Source organism: Pristis pectinata, chromosome 5, assembly GCF_009764475.1.
Source record: "Pristis pectinata isolate sPriPec2 chromosome 5, sPriPec2.1.pri, whole genome shotgun sequence".
Lineage (NCBI taxonomy): Eukaryota > Metazoa > Chordata > Chondrichthyes > Rhinopristiformes > Pristidae > Pristis > Pristis pectinata.
The window spans coordinates 31,284,117-31,311,871 of NC_067409.1; the positions used below are offsets into that span (position 1 = coordinate 31,284,117).

At 40.9% G+C, this 27,755-nt stretch overlaps 1 protein-coding gene across 13 annotated transcripts in view; it reads right to left on the minus strand.

The window, feature by feature from the left end:
- The window catches only part of si:ch211-285f17.1 (sickle tail protein), a 500,571-nt gene that overhangs the window by 151,231 nt on the left and 321,585 nt on the right, over positions 1-27,755 (minus strand). For 12 of the 13 annotated variants that reach the window (XM_052017058.1, XM_052017057.1, XM_052017071.1 and 9 more), the window contains one exon: positions 5,866-6,061. In XM_052017058.1, the coding sequence (XP_051873018.1) occupies positions 5,866-6,061 (196 nt within the window). Of the gene's footprint in view, positions 1-5,865; positions 6,062-27,755 lie in introns of those variants that run through there. The other variant, XM_052017068.1, reaches the window with a different exon arrangement.

The window sequence follows — 27,755 nt, forward strand, 5'->3', positions numbered from 1 at the left end:
CCAAAAAGTAAATCAAACATCTTGACATGCAACGTTTCTCATACACTCTATAACAGCAAGAATTGAAGGAGATCATTTGAATAGCCCAACCCGAAATTTTAATCCATCATTTCTCCCCCCATTCAATTCCAGTATCAATTGGCTTTCTTTTATTCTCTAGTCAGAACTATGAAACCAATCACTTAATGTAACAGGAAACACCAGTGAGACAGGAGCCATAATATATCCTGTTAGATACTGTTAAGTCCCTGCAACCATGCTAGAGGTCACCTTCAATTCATGGTATTAGCTACAGGTAGCTCAAGTGAAACAACCCTTCAAATGAACGTAGCCAGCACAGTCTCCAGAGCGATTCTAGGAGGTACAATTTAGGCACTGAAAGCTTAGAATGCCTTCTGAGTGGTTGCAAAGTATAGTTTGGGAAGTTCCTGGTCAGCACTTCACAATAAAAAGATTCTTGCCACAGAGAACAAAAGTCATGTCATGCTTTGGCAAATCATACACAATGAAATAGGCAGTACAGCTAAAGTCAAGGATTAAAGGTCAGTGTGATGATTCAGGTGTCAGCTAGTTAGTATTTAGCAGCAACCAAGCCTCAGCAAATCTCCAGCAACATCTGACAACATCAATCAAGAATGTTGTCCTTTGCAAGTGATATGTGGGAGTGTCCTTTTTCCTCTGACTAAGCAGCCTATAAAGCCCATACTGAGGTACAGAATGGAGACACATTTTGTGTGTTGCTCTAGAGGTACACTCTGAGAAAAAGTGTCAATTAAACCAGCAGCCATGCTTAACTGGTAGGGTGAAAATAAAAGTATGGAATGGGTTTCACTAGGAGAATGTTTAGAAAGACAAAAACTAAGTTATTTTCAAAAGTCATAACATCATGTTTCATTTTCCCCATTTTACTTCATGTTTTGTGCTTTTCCACTTCATTTACTTTTTATGGCATTTTGCAAGAGAGAATTTAATTTTGAAGATGTGACCAAGAGAATTGATGAGGGCAGGACAGTGGACGATGTCTTCAGAGATTTTAACAAGGCCTCTGACAAGGTCCTGCTGGTCTAGAAGGCCAGAACACATGGGATCCAGAGTGAGCTAGCTAATTGGATACAATTGGCAGAGGGTGGTAGTGGAGGATTTTCAGATTAGAGGCCTGTGACCAGTGGTGTGCTGCAGGGATCAGTGTTGTTGAGTATATTAACAATTTGGATGAGATTGTAGGTGGCGTGATTAGTAAATTTGTGGATAGCACCAAAATAGATGGCATGGTGAACAGTGAAGGTGGTTGTCTAAGGTTACAGTAGGATATAAATCAACTGGGAAAGTGGGCAAAGGAATGGCAAATGGAATTTAACTCAGACAATTGCAAAGTAATGCATTTTGGAAAGTTAAACCAGTGCAGGACATACACAGTGAATAGCATGCCTTGGGGAGTGTTGCTGAACAGAGAACCCTAGGGATACAAGTACAAAGATCCCTAAAAATGGCAACACAAGTAGATAGGATGAAGGCAGCATAGCCCATGCTTGTCTTCTAGCCAATGTGTTTAGTACAAGGGTTGAGACATCATGTGGCAGTAGTACAAAATATTGATGAGGCTGCACTTGGAGTATCATGTGAAGTTCTGGTGGCCACACTAAGCAAAGATGTGATTAAGCTAGAGAGGGTGCAGAAAAGATTCACATGGATATTGCCCAGATTGAAAGACTTGCGTTATTAGGAGAGATTGGACATGATGGGTCCATTTTTCCCTGGAACAAAGGAGGCTGAGAGGGGACATGTTAGAGGTACATATATGTCTGACAGGCATATCCAGGGTAGATAGACAGAATCTGTTTCCCATGGTAGAGGTGTCTAAAGCTAGACAGAGGGAGAGGGAGGAGGTTTAAAGGGGATGTGAGGTGTCTATTGTTCACACAAATAGTAGTTGGTATCTGGAATGAGCTGCCAGAGGAGATGATGGAAGCAGGAACAGTAACAACATTTAAGAGGCATCTGGACAGGCATCTGAATGAGTAAGGTCTGGAGGGATATGGAATTAATGCAGGCAAGTGGGATTAATATAGATAGGCAAGATGGTCAGCATAGACATGATGGGCTGAAGGACCTGTTTTTCTACTGTATGACTTTATGACACTAATTAATTAACTACAGAATGTATCAATGTTAAAGAAATTGTCCAATATCATTGCTCTGTAAAAATGTTTTAGAAGTGTTCCTGGTTCAATGGCTTTCTATGGCAGTTCGTTTAAGAACAATATTGACTTTGAATAGATAAGATAGATGGTCACAGTCTTTTTTGCAGGGTTAGGAAGTCTAAAGGTAAAGGGCATAAGTTTAGGTGAAAGGGGAAAGATTTAAAGGGGGCCTGAGGGGCAGGGTTTTCACACAAGAGGGTGGTGGGTATATGGAACAGGCTGCCAGAGGAAGTAGTAGAGGCGGGTACCATTATGGCATTTAAAAGACATTTGGACAGGTTAATGGATAGGAAAGGTTTAGAGGGATATGTGCCAAATGCAGGCAAATGGGACTTGCTCAAGAAGGCATTTTAGTTGGTATGGATGAGTTGGGCCACAGAGCCCGTTTCTATGTAGTACAACTCCGTGACTTTACGACTACAGAGTTGGCGGGATGAGGTTTGGGGATTTCCAGGCTTTATGTATGCGTTTTCTACCAGCTTGTGATTATTAAATAAGTTTACAGACTAGGTGATTATCCTGAACAGTGTCAGACCAATTCCTGAATGAAGTGTCAAAGATATGGCCATGACTGAGCACTAACCTGAATGACAATGGGAGGAATCACTCAGAGGGCAGCCTGAACAAAGCACACTTCAACAGAATGCAAACATCAGGAATTGGGTGGGGAGGGAAAGAGGGGGGATTTGTATTAAAAATAAGTAGGATTCTACGAGAAGACAATGATAATTGATCAAATAAACCAGTAAAGCAGAAAGGTGGTAAGTGTTTGTGTGAAAGTTGCTGGACTTTTAGTTCTTTTTCTAACAAATAGAGACACAGCAGGACACTTCAATTACATTTGCTGTATCATAAGAAAAATCCAGGATGTTTCTTATGTCCTGGTCAACTACACACACAGGACAGATTATCAGATAGAGAACCTCCAGATCCAGACTTGAGGTCCTGAGCAGAGGCTGGCATCATACTATGCATCCATGAGACTGGAAATTATGTGGACAGCACATTTCAGGAGGTTGACATAAACATGAGAGAAAGGACTGATTGAGGAACTAACATTTTAAAAAGTGATAAACCATTAGGTCAAGGCAAAGTATATTCCAAACTTTTTAGAGAAATATGGGAAGAAATAGTATGGACTCTATCATTTTCCATTCCTTGCTGAATGCACATGCTGCTATAAGGTCAGGAGATGCTTCTTGTGGCACTGATTCTAAAAGATAGGATATTGGTATTGGTTTATTATCGTAACTTGTACCGAGGTACAGTGAAAAACTTGTCTTGCATGCCGTTCGTACAGATCAATTCATTACACAGTGCAGATACATTGAGTAGATCGAGAGACAACAGGCCAGTTAACCTAGCATTAATAGTGGGACAAACCTTTGGAAAAAATTCTCAGGAGAGTCAGCATGGATTGTGAAAGGAATGCTATACCTGACAAAATTTAATGAATTTTTTGAGGAGATAACAAGGAGGATCAATGTGGGAATAACATCCAAAGTATTTTGCAGAGGATTTTAGCAGACTGATGAAAAACAAAATTCCACAGCTTCAAAATGGAAATGACAGGTTGAATTAAAAATTAGCTCATAGAACATTACAGCACAGGAACAGGCCTTTCGGTCCACGATGTCTGTGCCAAACATGATGCCAAATTAAACTAAATCTCTTCTGCCTGCACATGATCCATATCCCTCCATCTCCTGCATATTCAAGCGTCTATCTAAAAGCCTCTTAAAAGCCGCTATCATATCTGCTTCCACCACTACTCCTGGCAAGCCATTCCAGGCATTCTGTGTAAAAAAAAACTTGCCCCGCACATCTCCTTTAAACATTCACCCTCTCACCTTGAATGCATGTCCTCTAGGACTTGACATTTCTACCCTGGGAAAAAGATTCTGACTGTTCACCTTATCTATGCCTCTCATAATTTTATAAACTTCTATCTGGTCTTCCCTCTGCCTCCAAAGCTCCAGAGAAAACAACTTAAGTTTGTCAAACCTCTCCTTATAGCTCATACCCTCTAAGCCAGGCGACATCCTGGTAAAACTCTTCTGTACCCTCTCCAAAGCTTCCACATCCTTCATGTTATGCGGTGACCAGAATTGCACACAATACTCTAAGTGCAGCTGAACCACAGTTTTATAATAGCTGCAACATGACTTCCTGACTCTTATACTCTCATTGGGAGAAAGCAAAAATATCAGTTCTAGTGAATACAGATTCTTCATCGTTGCATACAAAGCCTTATCTTTGGTAAGGGGACCAGATCTGTGTGCAGTATTCCAAGTGTGGACTCACCAACGCACTGCACAATTGTAACAAAATTTTCCTCTTTCTGAACTCCAACCCCTTTGCAATAAAAGGCCAAAATGCCATTTGCCTTCTGAACTACTTGTTGCACTTCCTCCTAATTTTGTGACTCATGTTCTAATACACTAAGAGCCCTCTGTACTTCACTCATTTGCAGTCTCTCTCCATTTTGATCATAATCTGTCTTTTGATTCCTCTTACCAAAGTGCATCACCTCATCCTTTCCCACATTAAACTTAATTTACCAATTTTTCACCCACTTACTCAACAAATCAATGTCCCATTGTAGAGTTACAATAACCTCATTGCCCTTCCGCCTATTTTTGTGTTATCAGCAGACGTGGATACCTTACATTCTACTCCCTCCTCCAGATCATTAATATAAATGGAGGAGAAACTGACTAGGTTGGCATTGTTTTCTTCAGAGCAAAGGAGACCCGGGGGAGATTTAACTGAGGTGCTTTGTTATGAGAGGTCATGAGAGGTCAAGAAATGCCCATTTGTGTTGGCTGAGAAGTTGATAGCTAGGATCTATGGACTAGTTAGTTCACAGGAGAATTTGATATGGGAGGAGAGTTAAAACTTATTTTGCCCAAAGAGTTATGGGGATCTGGCCCTGTCTGAAAGAGAGATGGATATGGGAACTTTCATAACGTTTTAAAGCTACACAGGTGAACAACTGAAGAGCCATAAGCTACAAGGCTTTTAACAGAGAACTGCAAAGTGTAAATAGCCTTAGTAACTCCACTTCTAGCTAGCATAGATATGATGGGACAAATGGCCTCCTACTAAATTTCAATGAGTTAATGAGCTGCTTATATACTTGACAAGCAAGCACATTGTCAATTTTTCCAGATCTACATAAAACCAAATAAAATGTTACGAACTGCTACAATCACAGCTTTTCAAAACACAATTATAAGTAGCATTCACTTTGAACAACCTTATTAACTTTCAAAGTGCACAATAGAAGAAATTCTTTGGCATTTCTATTTACAACCTATTATAAAGAAGAATTGGAGGCATTACAGAATTTCTCAATTGATGGTGAAGAAAACAATGTTGCTCTGGCACTCTTATGTTCAGTCCATACGGGGATTGGAATCTGAGGAATAATAGAACATCTTCTTCAACTTATTTAGCATCAGCAATACCACATTTTGTTGTTTAAACCTGGTTGAATGTAACAAGGAGATATTGAAATATTCAAAGCAAGATTCTCAGCTGCCAAAATATTCAAAGCAAGATTCTCAGCTGGTTGACTCTCCTGTAGTGGATAATTCATCACAGGTGAAAAGGTAGATGAAAATGAGAGTGCAGTACAGTTCAAGTGCCAAGTCTATCTTACCCAATGATCGGTCCTTTGTCTGATTGGTTGATCGAACAACTGGGAGGCTCGCACGCAAGCGGGTCCCTCTGTTAAAAAGATGTGGTGCCTCTGGCTCTGCCATTGCTTCAAAGGAATCTGCAGATGCAACTGAGAGGTGCTCAGCCTGCTCCCCAAGACCAGGCTGGGAACTTCTTAAATGCTTTGGGCTTCTGCTCTGCAAGAAGGAAAACAGGATTCTTCTTTAAAATTATGACAAGTTGGTCCACTAAAGATATTTCTGCAACCATAACACAAACATGGAAACCAGTCAAGCACAATCTCTTTACACCATGCATTCAAGAAGGTACAGCATATTGTGTTAATTTACTTGCAGCAAAACTCATTCAGATGGAGGTTAATTTCTTGCCTTGCATAACAGCCATCAACTTTGGCAGAGGGTGTAACAGGACACAGGCCATAAGGTAACATCTGCATGATAAATTTCAAAAGCACTACAGCCTCCTTTTTACATTGATAAATCAGTGTAAGATTAACTCAGGTACATATCTGGAAGTATTTTTAGACTTTAATCACATAGCCAAGTAGTGATTGATGTTGAATTACTCATTATTTTGGACTAATTGGTACTAGCCGTAAAAAAAAATCCCAAGCCCCAGCAAAGATCAGGACAAAATGAAGCACAATATATTTCCAGGGTCACAAATTCTCCTTCTTTCTCTAAAGGAACCTGGGCTATTCTTCCACTCAGAGAACAGAGAGCTGCATTATATTCAGGCATCTCTTAAGACCCAGGAAAACCTGGTTAACAGAAGGCATGAAAGCAGTGCACAAGCAGTAATTATTTCTTGTTTTTCCATCACTTTTCAACTTCTCATTTGCCTCATGTCTCAGTCAACATCAAAAAGTTTACAATAGGAATCTTACATAGGGATTTGAAAGGATATGAGAACGTGCTACGTACACATTCCTATATTCCTCTGTCTCCATTTCTTTCTTTGACATACACTGAAGGACTTATTGAGTCAAGTGACCTGCTTCTATACACTTCTGGATGAGGAATATAAATACATAACTACAACATAATGTTTTACATTTTAAATTTCCTATTATGTTATAAATAAACATTACCATATGTGGGCAAGTGATTTTGGAAAACAATATTTTATCAGGTCACTGTACAGATACCCTGCTTATTTTCACCCTGACCTTTAATTATCTAATGGCTTTTTAAATAATCAACTGAATTGTATTATTCAGCTTTTTGGTATTGCTGCACAGACCAGCATTTTGGTCCCTAATCCACTTTACAGATTTATCATTCAAAAACTGATTTTATCTATCTCTTGCAATAATTTTGTCCAGAACTATGGAGAAGTGGCACAAACAGCCGTAATGTCATTTCCTCGGGGTTTATAGTGCAGTATCAAGATAACTCCCATGGAAATTCTAGGCAAGACCTTATTTATCTCAGTGTGGATGAGATTCAGAGTTGAACACTAAAGCCTTTCCCAGTCAGGTCAGAAACTAGATTCGTTTATTACGTCTAATTTAAACCAAAGATCAATGGAGTATTTCAAATTTGGTGCATTTCATTGATGCAAACAACTGGGACTTGTAAAACCAATTATAAAGTTCTTTTCTAACACTTGGCAATATGTTAATCAATGATTTTTTTCCTGCTATTACTTGAGTCCTGGAAGTCAAATGGAAATGACTATGAATTAACATGCAATGGCTCAAAATCACAACTGCAGATTCCAAATGTGGGTTTCAATTGTACTGAGGAGTTAAAGGTGGCTGAATGATGATTGAACTGACTTTCTGAATAAACAACTGCTTTCTTAAATGCAAGGAGAGACAAATAACTGTGAACAACTTTGAGAAAACCTGCTGCTGCTAAGAGAAACAAACATCCCCAAAACACTCACATGCATCTCAATAGTTTGAGTAATTGTTACAAATGCAACATTTGCAATAATCAAGACACACTTATCAGTGAGTCACACCACCCCAGTTAGTAAATCAGTAAGGGCCAAAACAAAGAACAGAATATTCTTCACAAGCACTGAATTATAAATTGGAACTATCTCCAATTCATTTTACAATAGCTAGAGGCACATCAGCAAGATAATGCCCAAGTGTGGTGAATGTCACCTGCATCTCTGGTACTAGCACCCTAATGAGCAGTCATCAGGAAATGTACATGAATCATCACGGAAAATCCCTGTATATGGAAGTGTCCAGATCTCATTTGGAATTGTTGGAGTTCAAGACATCACAGATATAAACCAAATCTTTCAAACCAATGCAGGTTAGAGTACCAATGTGTGCCATGCCATTGCTATAAGCTCAGTTTTAAAAATGAAGAGTTCCAATTTATTTTATCAAGTTCCACACTGAAGCCTGTAACTCAGTTATCAAGCATTTCTGCTAGCAACAGACCCACTCGGGCAGGCAGAGCCAGTCCCAATCCCAAATGTGCCAGTTAAACTTTCATTAGTTGAGATGCTTGCACAAAGCTATGCCCTGTCAATCAAGAAGAATGAGCACAATTCACTGTGGAAAAGAAAAAGACAAAGTACTAACTCTCTGAGATGATTCAATTTTCATCAAGAACCTTTGCATGTCAAGCTCAGACTGAAGGGACGCCAACATGCATTGCAAAGTCTGTGATTAGCAGAAAAAAGAAAATGAAGATAATTCAGAAAAATACATTCCACCTGAAATGGGAATACTGTAATAGATGAAAAACAAATGTGAAGTCATCAATGCATACAGCTGTTTTGCACCGGCTTGGAGATTATACACATCATTTATCTACTATCTAAATTATTTGAAAAATTTGCATTTGCATAATGCTTCAACATGTTAAATTCTTTGCATTCCGTGGCACTTTGTTCACTAATTCAGCAAGAGAAACAGTAAAAGCACAATGCTTGATAAAAGCATAAAATGGAAGAAAATAATGCAAACGTACAAATGGTTCTCAAACGGTAATGCGACAAGCTTGGAGCAGGTCATTCCCTGAAACATAATCATACACACTTATAAGAAAGAGTTCAAAACAAATGGGAACCAATAAAACCCAGGTTCTTCATTTTATAAAAAGTAATGATGTCATCAGGCAGAAAGGGCACTTTAGTAAAAAAAAGATACATGGACCTTTGCACTGTACCAATTAAGGAAAATTTAATAAAGCTGAGTAACAAATTTTAGACAGATGTGCCTTTGCCATCAGGAAGATTTTACCGCACTGCATTAACAATGTGCTCTATCAAAATATAAGACCATTCACTTTCACAGAAAACAAACTTTACTTCATCCTAGGTTAATTAAAATTCTCTATGCTAAAATGGATTTTTATATTTTTATATCTATTGTTTGAATAAAATATGCATGGAACTCTATAAAAGTCTATAATCTTTCACATGGCAACGTCACCTTTTGCAAGAGTGGAAAGGGTGTCCAGTTCTGAATAATATAAAGTTAACAATGGTTACAACTGATAATTTAGTCAACAGTAATTTGCTTGACCGATGGCCACATTGATGAGCTTTTGATGCTTAAACCATTCAGTTAGCCATTTATTGCTGATCTTAATAACTGAATGGTTACTGAATGGTTTGCTTGGCCATTCATTGAAGAATAAAGGGTCAACTACATTGGTGTGAGAATAGTGTCATATGTAGACCTATTTAAGAGGTGTTCATTCCTTAATGCCTCTACCTAGTCACTTCACATAAACATTTAAAGTATTTCAAAAACAAACCACTGCATATAAAAAACACAAAATACTGGAAATATTCAGATCAGACACAGAAAAAGCATCAACTATTACCAATTAGGAAATTAGGATTTGTTAAGGTTGATGACCTTTTATCAGGATCAGGAAAAGTTAGGGATGAAATAACTTTTAAGATGCGTAGAAGATTGAAGGCGGGTTGAGGGGGGAACAGAGGAAAAAAAAATGAAGGTATGTGATAGGGTAGAAAGCAGGAGTTTAAAATGATAAAGGGGTGATAGTGTAGAGTGCATGGGTATGATAAGGGATTAGTGACTTACAAAAGGATAAGTTTGGTGGAATTTTAAGTAAGAAAAGCCGAATAATCATAAAATATAATGCCGAATGCTCAAAATGGGGCAGTACAGAACATGTTTACATCTTCATTGTAAAAATCTGCAGTAGATGCTTGGAAAGTGAAGGAATTGGGTCAATTCTTCAGATTCTGCAGCAATTAATCTATCTAACAGGCATGTTTTTACATCAAGGGATCACAACTAATTGAAGTGCATGAAGTGTAACAGCGGGTCTGCACTATGAAAGACTGATCAAACAAGATCAATAATAGGGGCTACAGACTGTTAACAAGTTCCTGTACTGAACAAATGCCCGATGTCTGGATCAAGACTGGAATAATTGGAAAGACTGAAACTTATTGTGAAAGCCCAAAAACTGATATAAAAATGTGTATTATTAAAATGTCAATGAGCAACAAAATATTATAAGGGAAAAGTGCAACATTCTTTTTCTCGTTCCCTTCCTTCAATTCATTAAGATCTAAATGATACACTCATTTGAAAAAAATCTGAAAAATGATCACATCTAAAACTATTGAGTTTGCACCACAACAGATGTGCATTTATTAAAGTCCAACTGTTATTGATGAGCAAAACAAAAAACTTCACACTGAGATTGCAACTTTATTATTTCAAAGTGGCAAGCTGCCAACTCAGAGAGGCCTTCACAGTCAACAGGAATGCAGGAACTACAGAAGCAAAAGCAGAACACCCTGGAGATGCACAATAGGTTCTCTGGAGTCTGGAAGGCAAAAAGATGGATGGGGAGAATGCAGGGTGGTATCGGTAGTGGTGGGGACATGGAGGATTTTCAGTTTCTGCATAGGATGGGCACAAAGCCAGCATCAGGAAGCATGAATTATTTACAGGCTCTGGTAACCAACTGATGTGAACTGTAATGATCAGGGGCAGCTCACCATAGCCAAGGTCGAGAAATGCCAGGTCAGAAGGTCATTATTAAGGGGCTGGGTTGGGGAAAATGCAGAAATTGCTGCTTCTGGCTTCATAAAATTTCTTCATCACAACATCAACTCTCTAAAAAAAATGTAACATTTTTATTTGAAGCATTCTCTGGTGGTGCTTTTACAACCGTTCACCACTTTGTGCAAATAGATTATGCAAGGTGGAATCTGCCTACTTGGCCCTGAAAATCGCAAATATGTTCCAAAACGCCATACAACACTCCAATTTGAATACATAAAGCTTGCTATACTTGTATACAAGTATGTGTGTGTGATGTAATGAGACCATGGTACATGTGACATGGTTGCTAGTCTTTAATAAGAGCTTTTCCCATGTTCGTAAACTTCACGTCTCTCGGATTTAATTGATGCAGTACTCACCAGGTCTACGATAATTATATGCGCACCATTTCCCAATACATCACTACTGGCCATAAGGATAGCCAAGAGCATGAAGAAAATGAACAAATGAAGTGCAGCAAGTCCGGGGGAAAAAGAAAATAAGAGATATAGAAGAGATTTGAACCTCAAAATTCCTAAGTTGATATTAGGTTATTAAGTTGATATTGCTGCAACATCAGAACTCTACAGTCAGGGAAGATAAAATGCCTCCAACGTGATGGTGAGTCAGTAGCCCTGTGTCTAGCACTTTGACAACAGCAACATAAGACAACTGGAAGCAGTGATATTGTGAGTGACAGATAGTTATAACTAGAGAAAGCAACGGAGAGTTTGATGCAGGAGAGTCAGACATAGTGCAGATACTATGTGCCTTAAGTATAGTGGCCTCACTGGTTAGGCAGAAAATGGGACAAAAGGGTGAACAAGGGCGGGCAGGCAGGAAATACAGACAGCCAAAAAGTGTACAATTGAGCAAGAGATCTCTCATAGCGTATGTAGATAAAATGTTTTTCACTGCAAATAATGGCCAAGATGTAATAATGTTGAAGAAACACAGGCATAGGATGCTGCCTTAAAAGAGTGTAAGATAGCTATTCTATTTGTGGGGAATTGGCAGGGAAACCTATTGCATGGTTGCCAATCCCACAGCCCCACAGAAAGACAAAGATATTTCATACATTGAAGTAGTACAGACTTTGGAGGTTTAGTTCAATCTACAATCCATTGAAATGGTAACAAGTTGTAAGTTTGGCAAGGGGATTCAAAACAGCATGAAAAACAGTCAGTGAATATATTGTTGCATTTAAGGGATTTATCAAGACATTGCAATGCTGATGAATTCTTAAACTGTACATGCCGGTAGCATTGCTATAATTAGCTGATTTGGATTTGGATTTATATTTATTTGTTACTATTTGTATATAATTGGGGATAAGGCACAAACATGGACAGAGTTGGTTAGTAGATAGAAAAAAGTAGGGAAAAAAATGGGTCTTTCGCAGATTGAAGGGCTCTAACTAGGGATTATCACAGGGATCATCACAGGGATCATTGCATGGCCCCCAACTATTCACACACTATATAAATAATTTGGCTAAGAGAACCAAGCGTAGCACTTCCAAACTTGCTGATGACATTAAACTAAGTTTCAATCTAAGTAGCGATGAAGATACAGAGGCTACAAGGGGATATAGACCAGCTAAGTGAGTAAGCAAGAACATGGCAGATGGGGTACAATGTGGAAAAATATAAGGTTATTCACTTAGGTAGGAAAAAAATAACAGGAATGGGGAATCTTTTAAAATGAGATATTGAGAAATGTTGATGTTGAAAGGGACCTGGGTGTCCTAGAATATGGATTACTGTAAGCTAACATACAGATAGAGCAGGCAATAAGGAAAGTCATTGATACATTGGCCTTTATTGCAAGAGGACGTAATATTAGAGTGGGGATGTCTTACTACACTTTTATAGTGCCCATGAGGGGATACACCTGGAGTACAGCATAGAATTTTGGTCTCCTCACCCAAAAAGGATTCACTTGCTATAAAGGCAGACAAGTTCCTAGGATGGTGGGTCTGTCATATGAAAAGAACTTTAATAAGATGGGCCTTAATTCTCTGGAATTTAGAAGAATGAGAAGTGACTACATTGAGACATACAAATACTTAAAGGTTTGACAGGGTAGATGTGAGGAGAATGCTTCCCCTGATTAAAGAGTCTAGCACTAGAGGCACAGACTCAAATAAGTGTTAGGCCATTTAAGATCGAAATAAGGAAAAACTTCTTCACTCAAAGAGTGGTCCATCCTTGTAATACTCAACCGGACAGCACATTGGTGCAGCTACTAGAGCCACTGCCTGCCCACACAGGTGTTGTCTGTGTGGAGTTTGCACGTTCTCCCTGTGACCATGTGGGTTTCCACCTGGTGCTCTGGTTTCCTCCCCCATCCCAAAGATGTGCAGGTTGGTCGGGTAATGGGCCAAAGTAAATTGCCCCTAGTGTGTAGGTGAGTGGTAGAATCTGGTGGTGGGGGGGGGGGCAGTGGGGTGGAGGGAGTTGATGGGAATGCGGGGAGAATAAAATGGGATTGGTTTTGGATTAGAGTAAGTGGGTGTTGATAGTTGGCATGGACTTGGTGGGCTGAAGGGCCTCTTTTTGTGTTGTATGACTATAGCCTGAGAAGCCTATGGAGGCTCAGTCATTAAGTGTATTTAAAACAGAAATCGACATGAACTAAGGGATGAGAGTAAGGCAGGAAAATGGTAGTGAGTAAAAGATCAGCCATGATCTTGTTGAATGGCAAAATAGGCTCAAGGGGCTGAGTGGCCTGTTCCTGTCCCTATTTATTAAGATTAAGATCTTTATTAGTCACATGTACATCGAAACACACAGTGAAATGCATCTTTTACTTAGAGTGTTCTGGGGGCAACCCACAAGTATCGCCACGCTTCCGGCACCAACATAGCATGCCCACAACTTCCTAACCTGTACGTCTTTGGAATGTGGGAGGAAACCAGAGCACCCAGAGGAAACCCATGCAGACACGAGGGGAACGTACAAACTCTTTACAGGCAGTGGCGGAATTGAACCCGGGTCACTAGCACTGCAATAGCGTTACGCTAACCACTACACTACCATGCCTGTATGTTTTTAAAATTCAATATGAAAGGGCAACTCCAAATTTAGCAGTACCCGACACCTACAAGACAATTAGTTTATGTGAAGACTTTCAAGTTACCTGCAAACAGGCCACCAATAACAAACAGTACCCATCAGTGACATCACAAGATATTTATACAGAATTAGTGGCAGACATGTTTTTACTATTGTCACATGACCACATTCAATTAAATATAGATGAATATAGGTCTTCCCATAAAAATATGTACTTTTTTATTGTAATATTACCTGCAGAGTTAAGTTGTTCGACTCAACAATGGACAAGATCCTGCGAGAGAGAGAGAGATCCCTTGTCTATGTAACCAGGATGATATATGTATTGTCATTACCACTGAGGAAAATGCTGAGTTTTTTCCAGCATTGTTTTTGTTCCATATTTTAGCATCTGAAGTCTCGTTTGCTTCAATCTTACATATTCAAACAACTTCTCAAATGACTACATCACTATTTTGTGAAAGTCAACAAAGTAAATGTGCTTTAGTTCAACCAGAAATCGTCTGCCGGGGATTAAAAATGTACGCCAATGACTAACAACTCATCAGGATCAAAGTCAAACCTATTGCAAAAGTAAAACGACCAAAATATTCTTTCGGGGTGAGGAAATACGCTGCAGGTCAGGTCACATCTGTGTGAAGAAAAACAAAGTTAACATTTCAGGTGAAGTCCTTTCAGCAGAGCTGAGAAGAGAGAAGCTTGTTAAGCTGAAGGGAGGGTGAGGGAGGGAGGTGTCTCTGATTCAGTTTAATCAGGGTACCTTTGGAATAGAAAAGACAAAAGAGACTGTAGATGCTGGAATCTGGAATGAAAAACAGAACGCTGGAAGAACTCAAAGGTGTCAATCAGCATCTGTGGAGGCAAAAGGTGATGCAGGGTTTCACTTTTCAGGTCACTTGAAAAAAAGGGTAAAAAAAAAACACGTTGAGCCAACGTTATAGATGTGTGGCGGATTCTGACAGAAATCAAGTCACCTGAAATTGCAGAATTCAGTATTGAGTCCAGATAGAAGATGAGGTGCTGTTCCTCAAGCTTGTGTTAGGCCTCATGGTAACAATGTGTAGGATGCCACAGCTAAAAACACCAGAATGGGAGTGGGATGGAGAATTAAAATGGTAGGCAACAGGAAGCTCAGCGTCACTCCCGAGAGCTCAACACTGGTGCACCACAAACCGGTTGCCCAATCTACAGTTGGTTTATCCAGTGTAGAGTAGACCACATTACGGACATGGAATGCAGTACATGGATGAAGCGCAAGTGAATCGCTGCTTCACCTTCAAAGACTGTTTGGGCTCCTGGGTGGAGGGAAGGTAAGAAGTGAAAGGACAAGTGTTGCATCACCTGCAGTTGCAATGGAAAGGGAGAGTGGTTGCTGGGAATGGAAGAGTGGACAAAGGGAATGGTTCCTGCAAGATGCTGAAAGGGGAGGAGAGGGGAAGAAATGTCTTGTAGTGGTGTCTCTTTGAAGTTGGTGGATATTGCAGAGAACAATCTGTTGAATGCCAAGACTGGTGGGATGGAAGGCGAGGACAAGAGGATCTCTATCCTTGTTCTGTTCTAGAGGAGAGGGGTTGAGAGCAGAGACATGGAAAATAGATGTTATGTAGTCAAGGATTTTGTTAACAATGGTAGAAGAAACGCCATGGTTTGGGAAGAAAGAAGACTTTTCAGAGGCACCTACACAGAAATTCTCATCATCAGAGCAAAGAAGGAACTAGGAGAATGGAATGGAGCCCTGACAGGAAGCAGGGTGGGCCAATGAGTAGCGTGGAGGTCAGTAGGCTCATAATGGATTTTGGTAGTTAGCCTACCTCCTGAAATAGAGACAGAGAGATTCAGAGAAGGGAAAAGGCATAGACTGACCATGTGAAAGTGACAGAAAGATGGAAATTGGCAGCAATAATAATGAACTTATTGAGTTCTGAAGGAGTACAAGAAGTAGCTCCAATGTAATCATTGATGTCAGGAAAAAGAGTTGAGGAAGAGGAGCCTGGATATGACTGAAACAAACTGTTCCACATGTCTCACAAAAAAACAGCCATACCTTGGCTCCATGCGAGTGCTTGTAGCTTCACCTTTGACGTGGAGAAAGTAAGTGGCGTTGAAAGAGAAGTTGTTCAATGTGACAACGAGTTCAGCCAGGCGAATTAGTGCGTTGGTGAAGGAGAACTAGTTGGGTCTCTGCTGTGGGATGTAGGTGTAACGGAATTGGACATCCATGGTAAAGATGAGCCTGTTGGTACCAGGGAACCGGAAACCATCAAAGTGGAGGGCATCAGAGGTGTCATGGATATAAGTGGGAAGGGACTGGACCAGAGGAGAAAGCATAGAGTCAAAGTAGGAATAAATAAGTTTGGTGGGGCAAGAGCAGACTGAAACAATTGGTCTGTCAGGGCAGTCCTGCTTGTCAATTTTGGGTAGGAGATGGACACAGGCTGCGCAGGAAGCTGTGAAGGGAAGATTTCCCAAATAAATGAGGTCCATGAGTGTCTGGGTGATCATGGCCTGATATTCAATGGTGGGGTTGTGATCCAAAAGGAGGTATGAGGAGATTTCTGAGAGCTGACATCTGTTATGCAAGACATAAGGTCAGTTCTCCAGAGCACAACAGCACCACACTTGTCAGTAGGTTTGATGACAATATCGGGTTTGATTCTTTGTGAATGGAATGTTGCAAATTCACTTGCACTTCTTCCAATTGAGTGTACTGCATTCAGTGGTCACAATGTGGTCCCCTCTGCGCTGGAGAAATCAAATGCAGATTGGACGACTGGTTTGCAGAGCACCTGTGGTCAGTTATCTGGGGCAACCCTGAGCTTTCTGTTGCCTGCCACTTTAATTCTCCATCCCAATCCCATTCTGACCTGTTGGTCTGTAACATCCTGTATTGTTACGGTGCTGCCCAACACAAGCTTGAGGAACAGAACCTCATCTTTCATCTGGGCACATTGCAGCCTTCTGGACTAGATATGAAAAATCCTACAACTTCAGGTTACTTGATTTCTCTGCCTGTATCAATTATCCATATGTGAAATTGGCTCAGCTTGTTTTTCCCTTTTTTCCTTCTGGAAGTGGAGGAACTGCCCAGCTTGATCTGTTGGGCATGTCTTCCAGCTCCGCATTTTACAATTCCTACATTCTTTTGTCTATGTTCTCACTCTCTAACTGCTCCCATTCATTCATTAACCAGATAACTTTGTTTACAGCTTATCCCCATGGTAACCCTGGTTTTTACCCTATCAGGGACATCCCCACTCTCTCACCCTCCCTGCAGCTTAGTGATTTCTTTCGCATCCTTTCCATTTCTGATGAAGGGTCTGCAACCTGAAATTATTCCTCTTCTCACAGATAAGGCTGACTTGCAGAGGTCAGCGGTGGAAAGGTTGAGCAGCTTCAAGTTCCTGGGTGTCAACATCTTGGAGGATCTATCTTGGGCTCAACACATTAATGCAATCACAAAGAAGGTACCCCAGCAGCTCTACTTCATTAGGAGTTTGAGGAGATTTGGTATGTCACCAAAGACTCTTGCAAATTTCTATAGATGGACAGTGGAGAGCATTCTGACTGGTTGCATCACCACCTGGTATGGAGGCACCAATGCACAGGATCACAAGAGGCTTCAGAGGGTTGTAGACTCAGCCACCTCCATCACAGTCAAATGAATCCTCAACTTCCTCATCGGGAGACCGCAGTCAGTACAGATTGGCAATGACATCTCCTCCTCGCTGACAACCAACACAGGTGCACCTCAAGGATGCGTGCTTAGCCCACTGCTCTACCCTCTCTGCACTCATGACTGTGTGGCTAAGCACAGCTCAAACACCATCTATAAATTCACAGATGACACCACTGTTGTTGGTAAAATGTCAGGCCCTCCCCACAGTAGAAAGCGGCATCCATCACTAAGGACCCTCACCATCCAGGACATGCCCTCTTCTCGTTTCTACCATCGGGGAGGAGCTACAGGAGCCTGAAGACCCACACTCAATGATTTAGAAACAGCTTCTTCCCCTCCGCCATCAGATTTCTGAACGGTCCATGAACTTGTGAACTCTACATCATTATTCCTTTTCTGCACTATTTATTTATTTTGTAATTTACAGTAATTTTATGTCTTTGCACTGTACTGCTGCTGCAAAACAACAAGTTTCACATCATTTATGACAGTGATAATAAACGTTATTCTGATTCTGGCATTTTCTGTGTTTATTTTTGATTTCCAGCATTTGATTTTCTTTTTTAAGCTATGTTAGAGTCTAATGCTACCTTTTTACCAGATTTTGCAATGCAGCTAACCTCACTGTGCCAGCTGCTTGGTAATAACATAGAATGGAGACAGAACAAGGATCCAACAGAATGCATATGATTTGTGCAAACGTAGCAGAAGCAGTGAATCCCTATTAGCATAATATGATACAAGAAGATTGAAGCTCACATGTCATGCCTTGAAATATGATCATCAGACACATCTTGGGTGATGGCCAGGAGAAGTTTGCATCTTGCATTCAAGCAAAAGTGAATAGAATTATGCACAGACAGAAATAGAAGAACAATGCATTACTTTTCGGGTAAAGAAATTTCATCAGTCTATGTGAGGAAGATCATTTAGTCTAGTCACAGATCACAGACTCCAAATAGACACTGTATGTCTCATATAGGTGAATAATTGGCATCAGATCAGTGGCTTTCATTCTGGTCATACCCATCTTGAATGCCTTCTGAGAAGAAAGTATCAAACATACATTCATCCCCCATACCATCCAGCCTCTAATGGTGCAGATGAGAGGGCTGCAGGGATCCTCACGGAATCTTTGATGAAATAAGTTTTACAAGGTTGTTGAAGTTTAACCATGAATCATTGTTCAGCTAATTTCTTACTTAAGTATTGTACAATGTCATATTCAAGTTCAAGTTCTACTTTATGGTTGTTCACCCATATGCTGTAAAACACATGGAGGAACGAAATGTCGTTTCCCCCAGACTCCCACAACAGAGGACATACACAGAACAGAGAACATACAATAAACACAGATGGAAAAATTGTGCAAACACAAATAGTGCAAAAAGTGGTATCTACAGGATAAAAAATTAGTGCAAGGTTAGTGCAAAACCGAATTGGACAAAGAAAATACAGAACTCAGTGTATTGCACTAAGTGTATAAACATTCCAGCAAGGATTCACCCTGGCAGAGCTGTTAATGCATGCAAGGCTCCAAGAGACATGAGCTTACTACAACCCAGCTTTGTGGGCAAGAAGGGAGAGACAGTAGTTGAAACAAAAGCAAAATCATAATTTACATCCTAACATCTCACTCAGAAGAGGCAAAGTGAGGTTGATCAAACAATACACAGAAGTGCAATAATGGTGAGAACAAAACCATTTGCAATACAGTAAATACCTTATGCAAATCAGAAGTTTCAATATTGACCAAATGACTGCCAAAAATATGGAGAATTACGTGATGAGAAATTTATTTCAGAAGTGGATGCAGAACCAATCACTGAAGGCACACATTGTCAGTTAATTGAGTCTGGATGTCACACATCAGATTCTGAAATTTTTAGGGTGGGAATGGGACAGTAGATTGAAGAATCTACCGCTATACTAGGATGAGTGAACTAAAGCACTTTCTTAGCACATCCACACAGAACTACACTTAAATACCATCAGGTTTCTAGTGTTGCTTTGTTTATGCAACAAATATGGCAACCCATTGCTGCGTAAACTTCAGTGGTATTGATTTACAATCTGAAAGCAGAAAAGTCCTAACAACAGTGTAATAGAATGAATGATGAGAGTTGCATAGTACAAAGTAATCAGCAGCCCAAAAGCAAGTTAACGTGGAGAAACTACATACTTAAACACTAGACAGGTTTCACATTTGCCTTATTTAACTGAGATATCCAAAGCTGAAAGACCTTACAATATCAGCTTATACTGTCTGAAGTAATCGGTCTGTGTATACTGCCTGAAATGGTAACCACTTCCCTTTCCACAGTGCTACCTCACCTGCTCAGTGTCTCCAGCATATTTTGTTTATATTTCAGATTTCCAGCATCCGCAGTTTTTTGAGTTTCAATTTATACTTGATGGTTTTGCATCAAAAATGGCAGGAGTCACAGAATTAATGAAACAGTAAGAAATCAAACTGTACTTGCATTGGGCCAAATAATGAAATATATTTTGCACAAGAAACATTTCTGTTTGTACGACAGATGTCTGAATTTTTTCAATTCATTAATCACTAATGAAAGTAGCTTTTAAGAAAGCATCAGAATTAGTTCCCCAATGCTGTCCTTTAAGTTACATTCGGGGATGCAGTTTTAAGAGCACTTTGGAGGATCTGAGCAGACAGCTGCAGGTACATGAGACTGGCTCCTGTGGGGTGAAGCTGGCAAGTGCCTGTGGGTGCACTCACAAACAGCATGTTGGGAGCTGTGCTCACAAGCCTCCGGTGCCCAGTGAGAAGAACTTACAAGATAATCTGCTTTTTAAAAATCAAAAAAAAAAGCTGAACACTGGTCCAGGAGAGTGTTTCAGTATCAGGTCAAAAGATTAGAAAACTGTTGCTGGCCATTCAAAAATCAACATGATGCAACACTTCTTCACTTTTGCCAGTGCGAACTTGCAAGCTGACAGTGTTTAAAATCATTTGCTAACTAGTTTGGTTTGCACAAATTTAACTATTAAGTAGTATTTTACCAAAAAATGTCAGCATATTTACATTAAGCCATCAAAATACATTGTAGAAATGACAAAGAAATTAACAGATATCCACTGTCCTACCTTACTTTATGCACAAGTACTTGAAAAATGCCCAAGGTCTAATTAAGCACTAGACAATTCCATTGTGAATAGGTACTCCTGCAGTAAGAACATTCCTTTTACTTATTGCCATAAAAATTTCCAAGTTTATAACTGCTACAGAGTTAGCATTTCTAATTCAAAAGTAATTGAAAATGCATTAGAAAAACACTCTCATGATAAACTGAAACTTGATTATAGATTTAATGACATAGTCAGGAAAAAATTGTTCAATTAAAATTCAGAGGGCAGAAATATAGGTTAGAAAATCCAACAAGCTCTCTCAGAAAACAAAATCTCCTTTTATGGCTTGATACCCAGTCAGCTTAGTGGTTGAATCACCAACAGGAAAGATTTATGAGTAAAACTGTCTGAAGTCACATGACAAGTCCAAACACTATTGGGGAAGGTATTGGATTGGTTTAAGCAGGTTTTGTGCGGGACACTCAGAAATCAAGAGGTAATTTTGACTGATGCTTGCTTGTTGACTGTCTTTGCAAATAGCAGTACAAAACTAGAGTGAAACATGAAACTAAAGCATTCATCCTTTTGACAGAAGTTTTTTTTTCAGGACACATAATTGATCCACCCAAAGATCATCGCTTAAAACCAGGCTTATCCCAAAGTTATTATGCCTCACTGACTGCACTGTGTAGCTTCTCTTTCTTAACTATTCCAATCTCTATCTCAGTGCGCTTGTCTTTGTCTCTGATTTCACTGTTCTCCTGAGAATTCTTCCTCCATGTAAGTTACACACATTCCCATAGTACTCGCTCTCTGATATAAAAACAAAAAGTGCAAGAAATGTTCAGCAGGTTAGGACACATTTGTGAGAAGAGAAACAGTTAACATTTCAGGTTGAAGAGCTCGGAGCTGAAAGTGACTGCCCTTGACATCAGTACAGTTTTTGACCACGTATGCCCTGGTAAAATGGAGGTCAATGGACATCAAGCAGAAAACATAACAATGATTGGAGTCAGACCTTGTACAAAGGAAGCATATTGTGATTGTTGGATATCAATCATCCTTGTTCCAAAACATCACTCTTTGAGTTCTTCAGGGCAGTATCTGAGCCCAACCACCTTCCTTCCATTATAAGGTTAGGACTGAGAATGTTCACTGATGGTTAAATTGGTAAATTGGTTTATTATTGTTATATGTACCGATGTACAGTGAAAAACTTTATTTTGCATGCCATCCACACAGATCATTTCATTACACAGCGCAGTGAGGTAGTACAAGGGAAAACAGTAACAGAATGCAGAATAAAGTGTTACAGTTACAGAGAAAGTGCAGTGCAGGCAGACAATAAAGTGCAAGGCCATAGCAAGGTAGTCTGTGAGGTCAAGCGTCCATCTTATTGTACTAGTCTTAAAACAGCAAAATAGCTGTCCTTGAGCCTCATGGTACGTGTTTTTAGGCTTTTGTATCTTCTGCCCAATGGGATAGGGGAGAAGAGAGAATGTCCGGGGTGGGTGGGGTCTTTGATTATGTTGGCTGGGGCTTTACCTAGGCAGCGAGAAGTGTGGCTCCAATAATCTACTATCCAACTGTTCGGAAATCCCAGTGGTTTGGCACTGGCTCACCAGGTGCTGATTCCATGCTCCCTTTAAGGCACTGGGGCTCCAGTCCTCATGCTCCCCTTAACTCAACTGGTACTGTTTCCTCCGCATCCTTGAAACTCACCGGCTTCCAATTCCCATGCTCCATTGAAACTTACCAGGGCCATGTTTCCCTGAGTTCCCTTGAAACTTTCTGGGTTCACTGGAAAATGTATTATGCTATCGTGTAACACCTAAAAATAGTGAATTAAAGGTGTGTTGGAGTAGTAATACGAGTAACATCTGATAGTCCGGAAAATCTGCTAGTTCGGCACCAAAGTCCCAAGTGTACTGGATTAATCAAGTTTTATTGTACAAGTTCAATTCCAGTTGCAACTGCTCAGTGACTAAAACGGTCCATACCTGCATGTAGCAAGCCCATGACAATATGCAATCGTGGGCTGATAAATGGCAAAAAACATTTGGGCCACCTAAGTACCAGACAACAATAGGAAGTCTAATCATCTACCTTTGATATTCCATGGCATTACTGTTGGTGAGCTCCCCACTATCAGATTTCTCGAGGTCAGCATTGACCAGAAACTCAACTGGGTCAGCCACATAAGTACTGTGGCCACATAAGCACTGTGACTGAAAAAGCAAGTGAAAAGCTGGGTATCCTGTTATACTCCAAAGCCTTTCCTCTGTCCACAAGACACAAGTTAGAATATGGTGGAATACTCTCCACCTGCCTGGATAAGTACATCTTCAACACTCAATATGCTTTCACTATCCAGGACAACATAGCACCACTTGATTGGACACTCCATCCATCATCCCAAACATACACTCCCTCTACCACTGGTGCACTGTGAATATCCTACGTACAATCTACAAAATGCACTGCAGTTACTCACCTTGACTGTTCCAACAGCCCTTCCAAACTCACAACCTCAACTAATGAGGTTGACAAGAACCTCAGATGCATGGGAACATCACTATCTGCATCACTATCCCCAACCCTACCACCCACCAAGGGGTACTCATCCTGACTTGCAAACATTTTATCACTCCTTCATTGTCGCTAGATGTAAATCCTGAATCACCCTACCCAACTGTAATGTGGGAGCACCTGGCACCAAAATACTGCTGCTCCCCACCTTCTAAAGATCTATTAGGGATGGGCAATAAATGATGGCCTTACTCATGTCACCCAAGTCCCAAAGAGTGAATAATTTTGAAAAAAAAATTTACTGTCAAACCTTCAAACTCTCTCCACATAAACTCTGCTCATTCACAGATCAGCCCCATCCCCAACTTGGTTGTCTTGGCCAGAAATCAATGCTTAACCATTTTCTTTTGAATATTACTGTCCATATCCTCAACCCCCTCCAGCTTCATTTTCTTCGATATTTATCCCAAGAAATCTTGGCCCCAAGGAATAAGAATAAGAAAGGGTTAGCAAGTTTGCAGATGACACAAAGATTGGTGGTGTTGTGGATAGTGTGGAGGGCTGTAGAAGCTTGCAGAGGGATATTGATAGGAATAAGAAAGGGGCAGTTACCCTCCTGGGAGTATTCTATAGGCCTCCCGGTAACAGTAGGGATACTGAGGAGCAGATTGGAAGCAGTTTTTGGAGAGATGCAAAAATAACAGGGTTATTATAATGGGAGACTTCAACTATCCAAATATTGGTCAGCACCTACTTAGTGCCAAAGGTTTAGACGGGGCGCAGTTTGTTAAGTGTGTCCAGGACGGATTCCTGACGCAGTATGTTGACAGGCTGACTAGAGGGAATGCCATATTAGATCTAGTTTTAGGTAATGAACCGAGTCAGGTGACAGATCTATTGGTGCGTGAGCATTTGGGGGACAGTGACCATTGCTCCATAACCTTTAGAATTGTCATAGACAGGGATAGGAGCAAAGAGGACAGGATGATATTTAATTGGGGAAAGGCAAATTATGAGGCTATAAGGCGAGAACTTGGGAGTGTAAATTGGGATGACATTTTTGAAGGGAAATGTACTATGGAGATGTGGTTGATATTCAGGGATCTTTTGCAGGATGTTAGGGATAAATTTGACCCGGTGAGGCAGAGAAGGAATGGTAGGGTGAAGGAACTGTTAGGAAGGAACTAGTTAGGAAGAAGAGGGCAGCATACATAAGGTGTAAGCAGCAAGGATCAGACAGGGCTCGTGAGGAATATAGAGTAGCAAGGAAGGAACTTAAGGGCTGAGGAAAGTGAGAAGGGGACATGAAAAGGCTTTGGCGAGTAAGGTTAAGGAGAATCCCAAGGCTTTTTTCTCGTACGTAAAGAGCAGAAGGATGGCTAGGGTAAAGGTAGGTCCGATTAAAGACAAAGGTGGGAGGATGTGCCTGGAAGCTGTGGAAGTGGGTGAGGTTCTCAATGAATACTTCTCTTCAGTATTCACTAAGGAGAGGGGTCTTGATGATGCTGAGAACAGTGTAGATGAGGGTAATGTTCTTGAGTATGTAGATATTAAGAGAGAGAATGTGTTGGAGTCGTTAGAAAATATTAGGACAGATAAGTCCCCGGGGCCTGACGGAATATTCCCCAGGCTGCTTCCTGAGGCGAGGGAGGAGATTGCTGATCCGTTGGTTAGGATCTTTGAGTCCTCGTTGTCAACGGGGATGGTACCAGAGGATTGGAGGGTGGCGAATGTTGTCCCCTTATTCAAAAAAGGTAGTTGGGATAGTCCAGGGAATTACAGGCCAGTGAGCCTTACGTCTGTGGTGGGTAAGCTGTTGGAAAGGATTCTAAGAGATAGGATCTATGAGCATTTGGAGAAACATGGACTGATTAGGGACAGCCAGCATGGCTTTGTGAAGGGAAGATCTTGCCTCACAAGCCTGATAGTATTTTTTGAGGAGGTGACCAGGAAGATTGATGAGGGTAGTGCAGTGGATGTGGTCTACATGGAATTTAGCAAGGCATTTGACAGGGTTCTGCATGGTAGACTTCTTCAGAAGGTCAGAGGCCAAGTGATCCGGGGAAACTTGGCCGTGTGGATTCAAAATTGGCTTGCCTGTAGAAAGCACAGTGTTGTGGTGGAGGGAGTGCATTCGGATTGGAGGGCTGTGACTAGTGGTGTCCCGCAGGGATCGGTTCTGGGACCTCTACTTTTTGTGATATTTACTAACGACTTAGATGAGGGGGTGGAAGGGTGGGTTAGCAAGTTTGCAGATGACACAAAGATCGGTGGTGTTGTGGATAGTGTGGAGGGCTGCAGAAGCTTGCAGAGGGATATTGATAGGATGCAGAGCTGGGCTGACAAGTGGCAGATGGAGTTCAATCCAGAGAAGTGTGAGGTGGTACACATTGGAAGGACAAACTCCAAGGTGGGAGTACAAGGTAAATGGCAGGATTCTGGGCAGTGTAGAGGAGCAGAGGGATCTGGGGGTTCATATCCACAGATCACTGAAAGTTGCCTCGCAGGTGGATAGGGTAGTTAAGAAAGCTTATGGGATGTTAGCTTTCATAAGTCGGGGGATCGAGTTTAAGAACCGCGAAGTGATGATGCAGCTTTACAAAACTCTGGTTAGGCCACACCTAGAGTACTGTGTCCAGTTCTGGTTGCCTCATTATAGGAAGGATGTGGAGGCATTGGAAAGGGTGCAGAGGAGATTTACCAGGATGCTGCCTGGATTGGAGAGTATGGATTATGAGGAGAGACTAAAGAAGCTAGAGCTGTTTTCATTGGAGAGGAGGAGGATGAGGGGAGACATGATAGAGGTATACAAGATATTGAGAGAAATAGATAGAGTGGACAGCCAGCGCCTCTTTCCCAGGGCACCAATGCTCAAAACAAGAGGACATGGCTTTAAGGTATTGGGTGGGAAGTTCAAGGGTGATGTCAGAGGGAGGTTTTTCACCCAGAGAGTGGTTGGTGCATGGAATGCGCTGCCTGGGGTGGTGGTGGAGGCTGATACATTGGACAAGTTCAAGAGATTGTTAGATAAGCATATGGAGGAATTTAAGTTAGAGGGATATGTGGGAGGAAGGGGTTAGATAGTCTTAGGTGTGGTTTGAAGGGTGGCACAACATGGTGGGCCGAAGGGCCTGTATTGTGCCATATTGTTGTATGGTTCCAAGGACTTTGAAACTTCCACAACATCTGCTAGCTCACCATATGCCCCAGTACTTCCGCCCCTGTTGATCAGTCCAGCACTCCCTAACCTCCACCTTTGAAGCCCTTGTCTCCAGTAAAACTCTTGCCCTTTCCGACGTCACCCACTCTTAACACCATCACCAATCCAAGTCATGCAGAACTGAGCATGACTGGTGATATTAACCATGGCCCAATTTGTTTGGTCACCATTGAGCCTTGCTTCCCTCTCCATGCTCACATGGACGGTCAAAAAAACCACATGGATTTTTTGATTCAATAGTGAACTTTACTTGGACCCAATCCCACATACAAAAATGCAAGAATCTTATAGGGTTCTTTGCCACCAAGAACAAGTTTATCCATTCAGTTTCCTCTAACCAGCTCTACATACAAACTTTTCATCAGTCTTCACAATAGCTCCCTTTGCTTTGTGCCTCCTTTTCTCCGATTGCTCTGGAGTCATAAGGCAAACTTCGTCAACCACAAAGTTTGGATGACCTTCGGTCCTTCACATCAACTTGGACCATCAAGTGCATAACCTACCAAGTTCTGGCGATGAATGTGCCCATCCAGATACTTCTTAATGCTCTGAAAGTACCTGCATCCGCCATCTTCTCAGGCAGTGCATTCCAGATTGCAACCTCCCTCTGCGCGAGAAAAAGTATTCCTTAAATCCCCTCAAACCTCTTTTTGCTCACCTTAAACAGCTCTGCCATGGGGACAATTTTCTTACTATCTATCCAATCTATGCCCCTCATAATTTTGTCTACCTCCATCAGGTTGTCCCTCAGTCTCCTCTGCTCCAAGAAAAACAAGCCCAGGCTATCCACACTCTCTTCACAACTGAAACAATCTTAACCCAACTAAATTCCTGGTAGGTCTGCTCTGCTTGGGAGGTTTATTCACAGCAAAAGGTAAATCCACGTTTTTTTGTATGAAAATTCAGAAATGTCCCTCATTCACTACCCTATCAGTATGTTGTATCACAGAAAGGCTATAACCTCAGTTGTAACTTAAATTAAAATCAATCAACCAGTTGTAATGATGGTTTAAAATTGAATCACAAGATGCATTCTTCAACGAATAACATGCCTTTTAATACAAAAGAGCCAAGCACTTCATTTTGTATACATAAATGAATCTCACCTACACTTAATTTTGTGACAAATGGACATGGTGTCTGTGAAAAGCAGTAAAACCGGTTGGTATATTTATCATTAAATCATTGGAGGAAAGTGTTCGGGTCCATTCTTTGTTTTACACTTTCTTCTATTGTACAAGTCCATCACTTAAATCTTGAATGAGGAGATCTT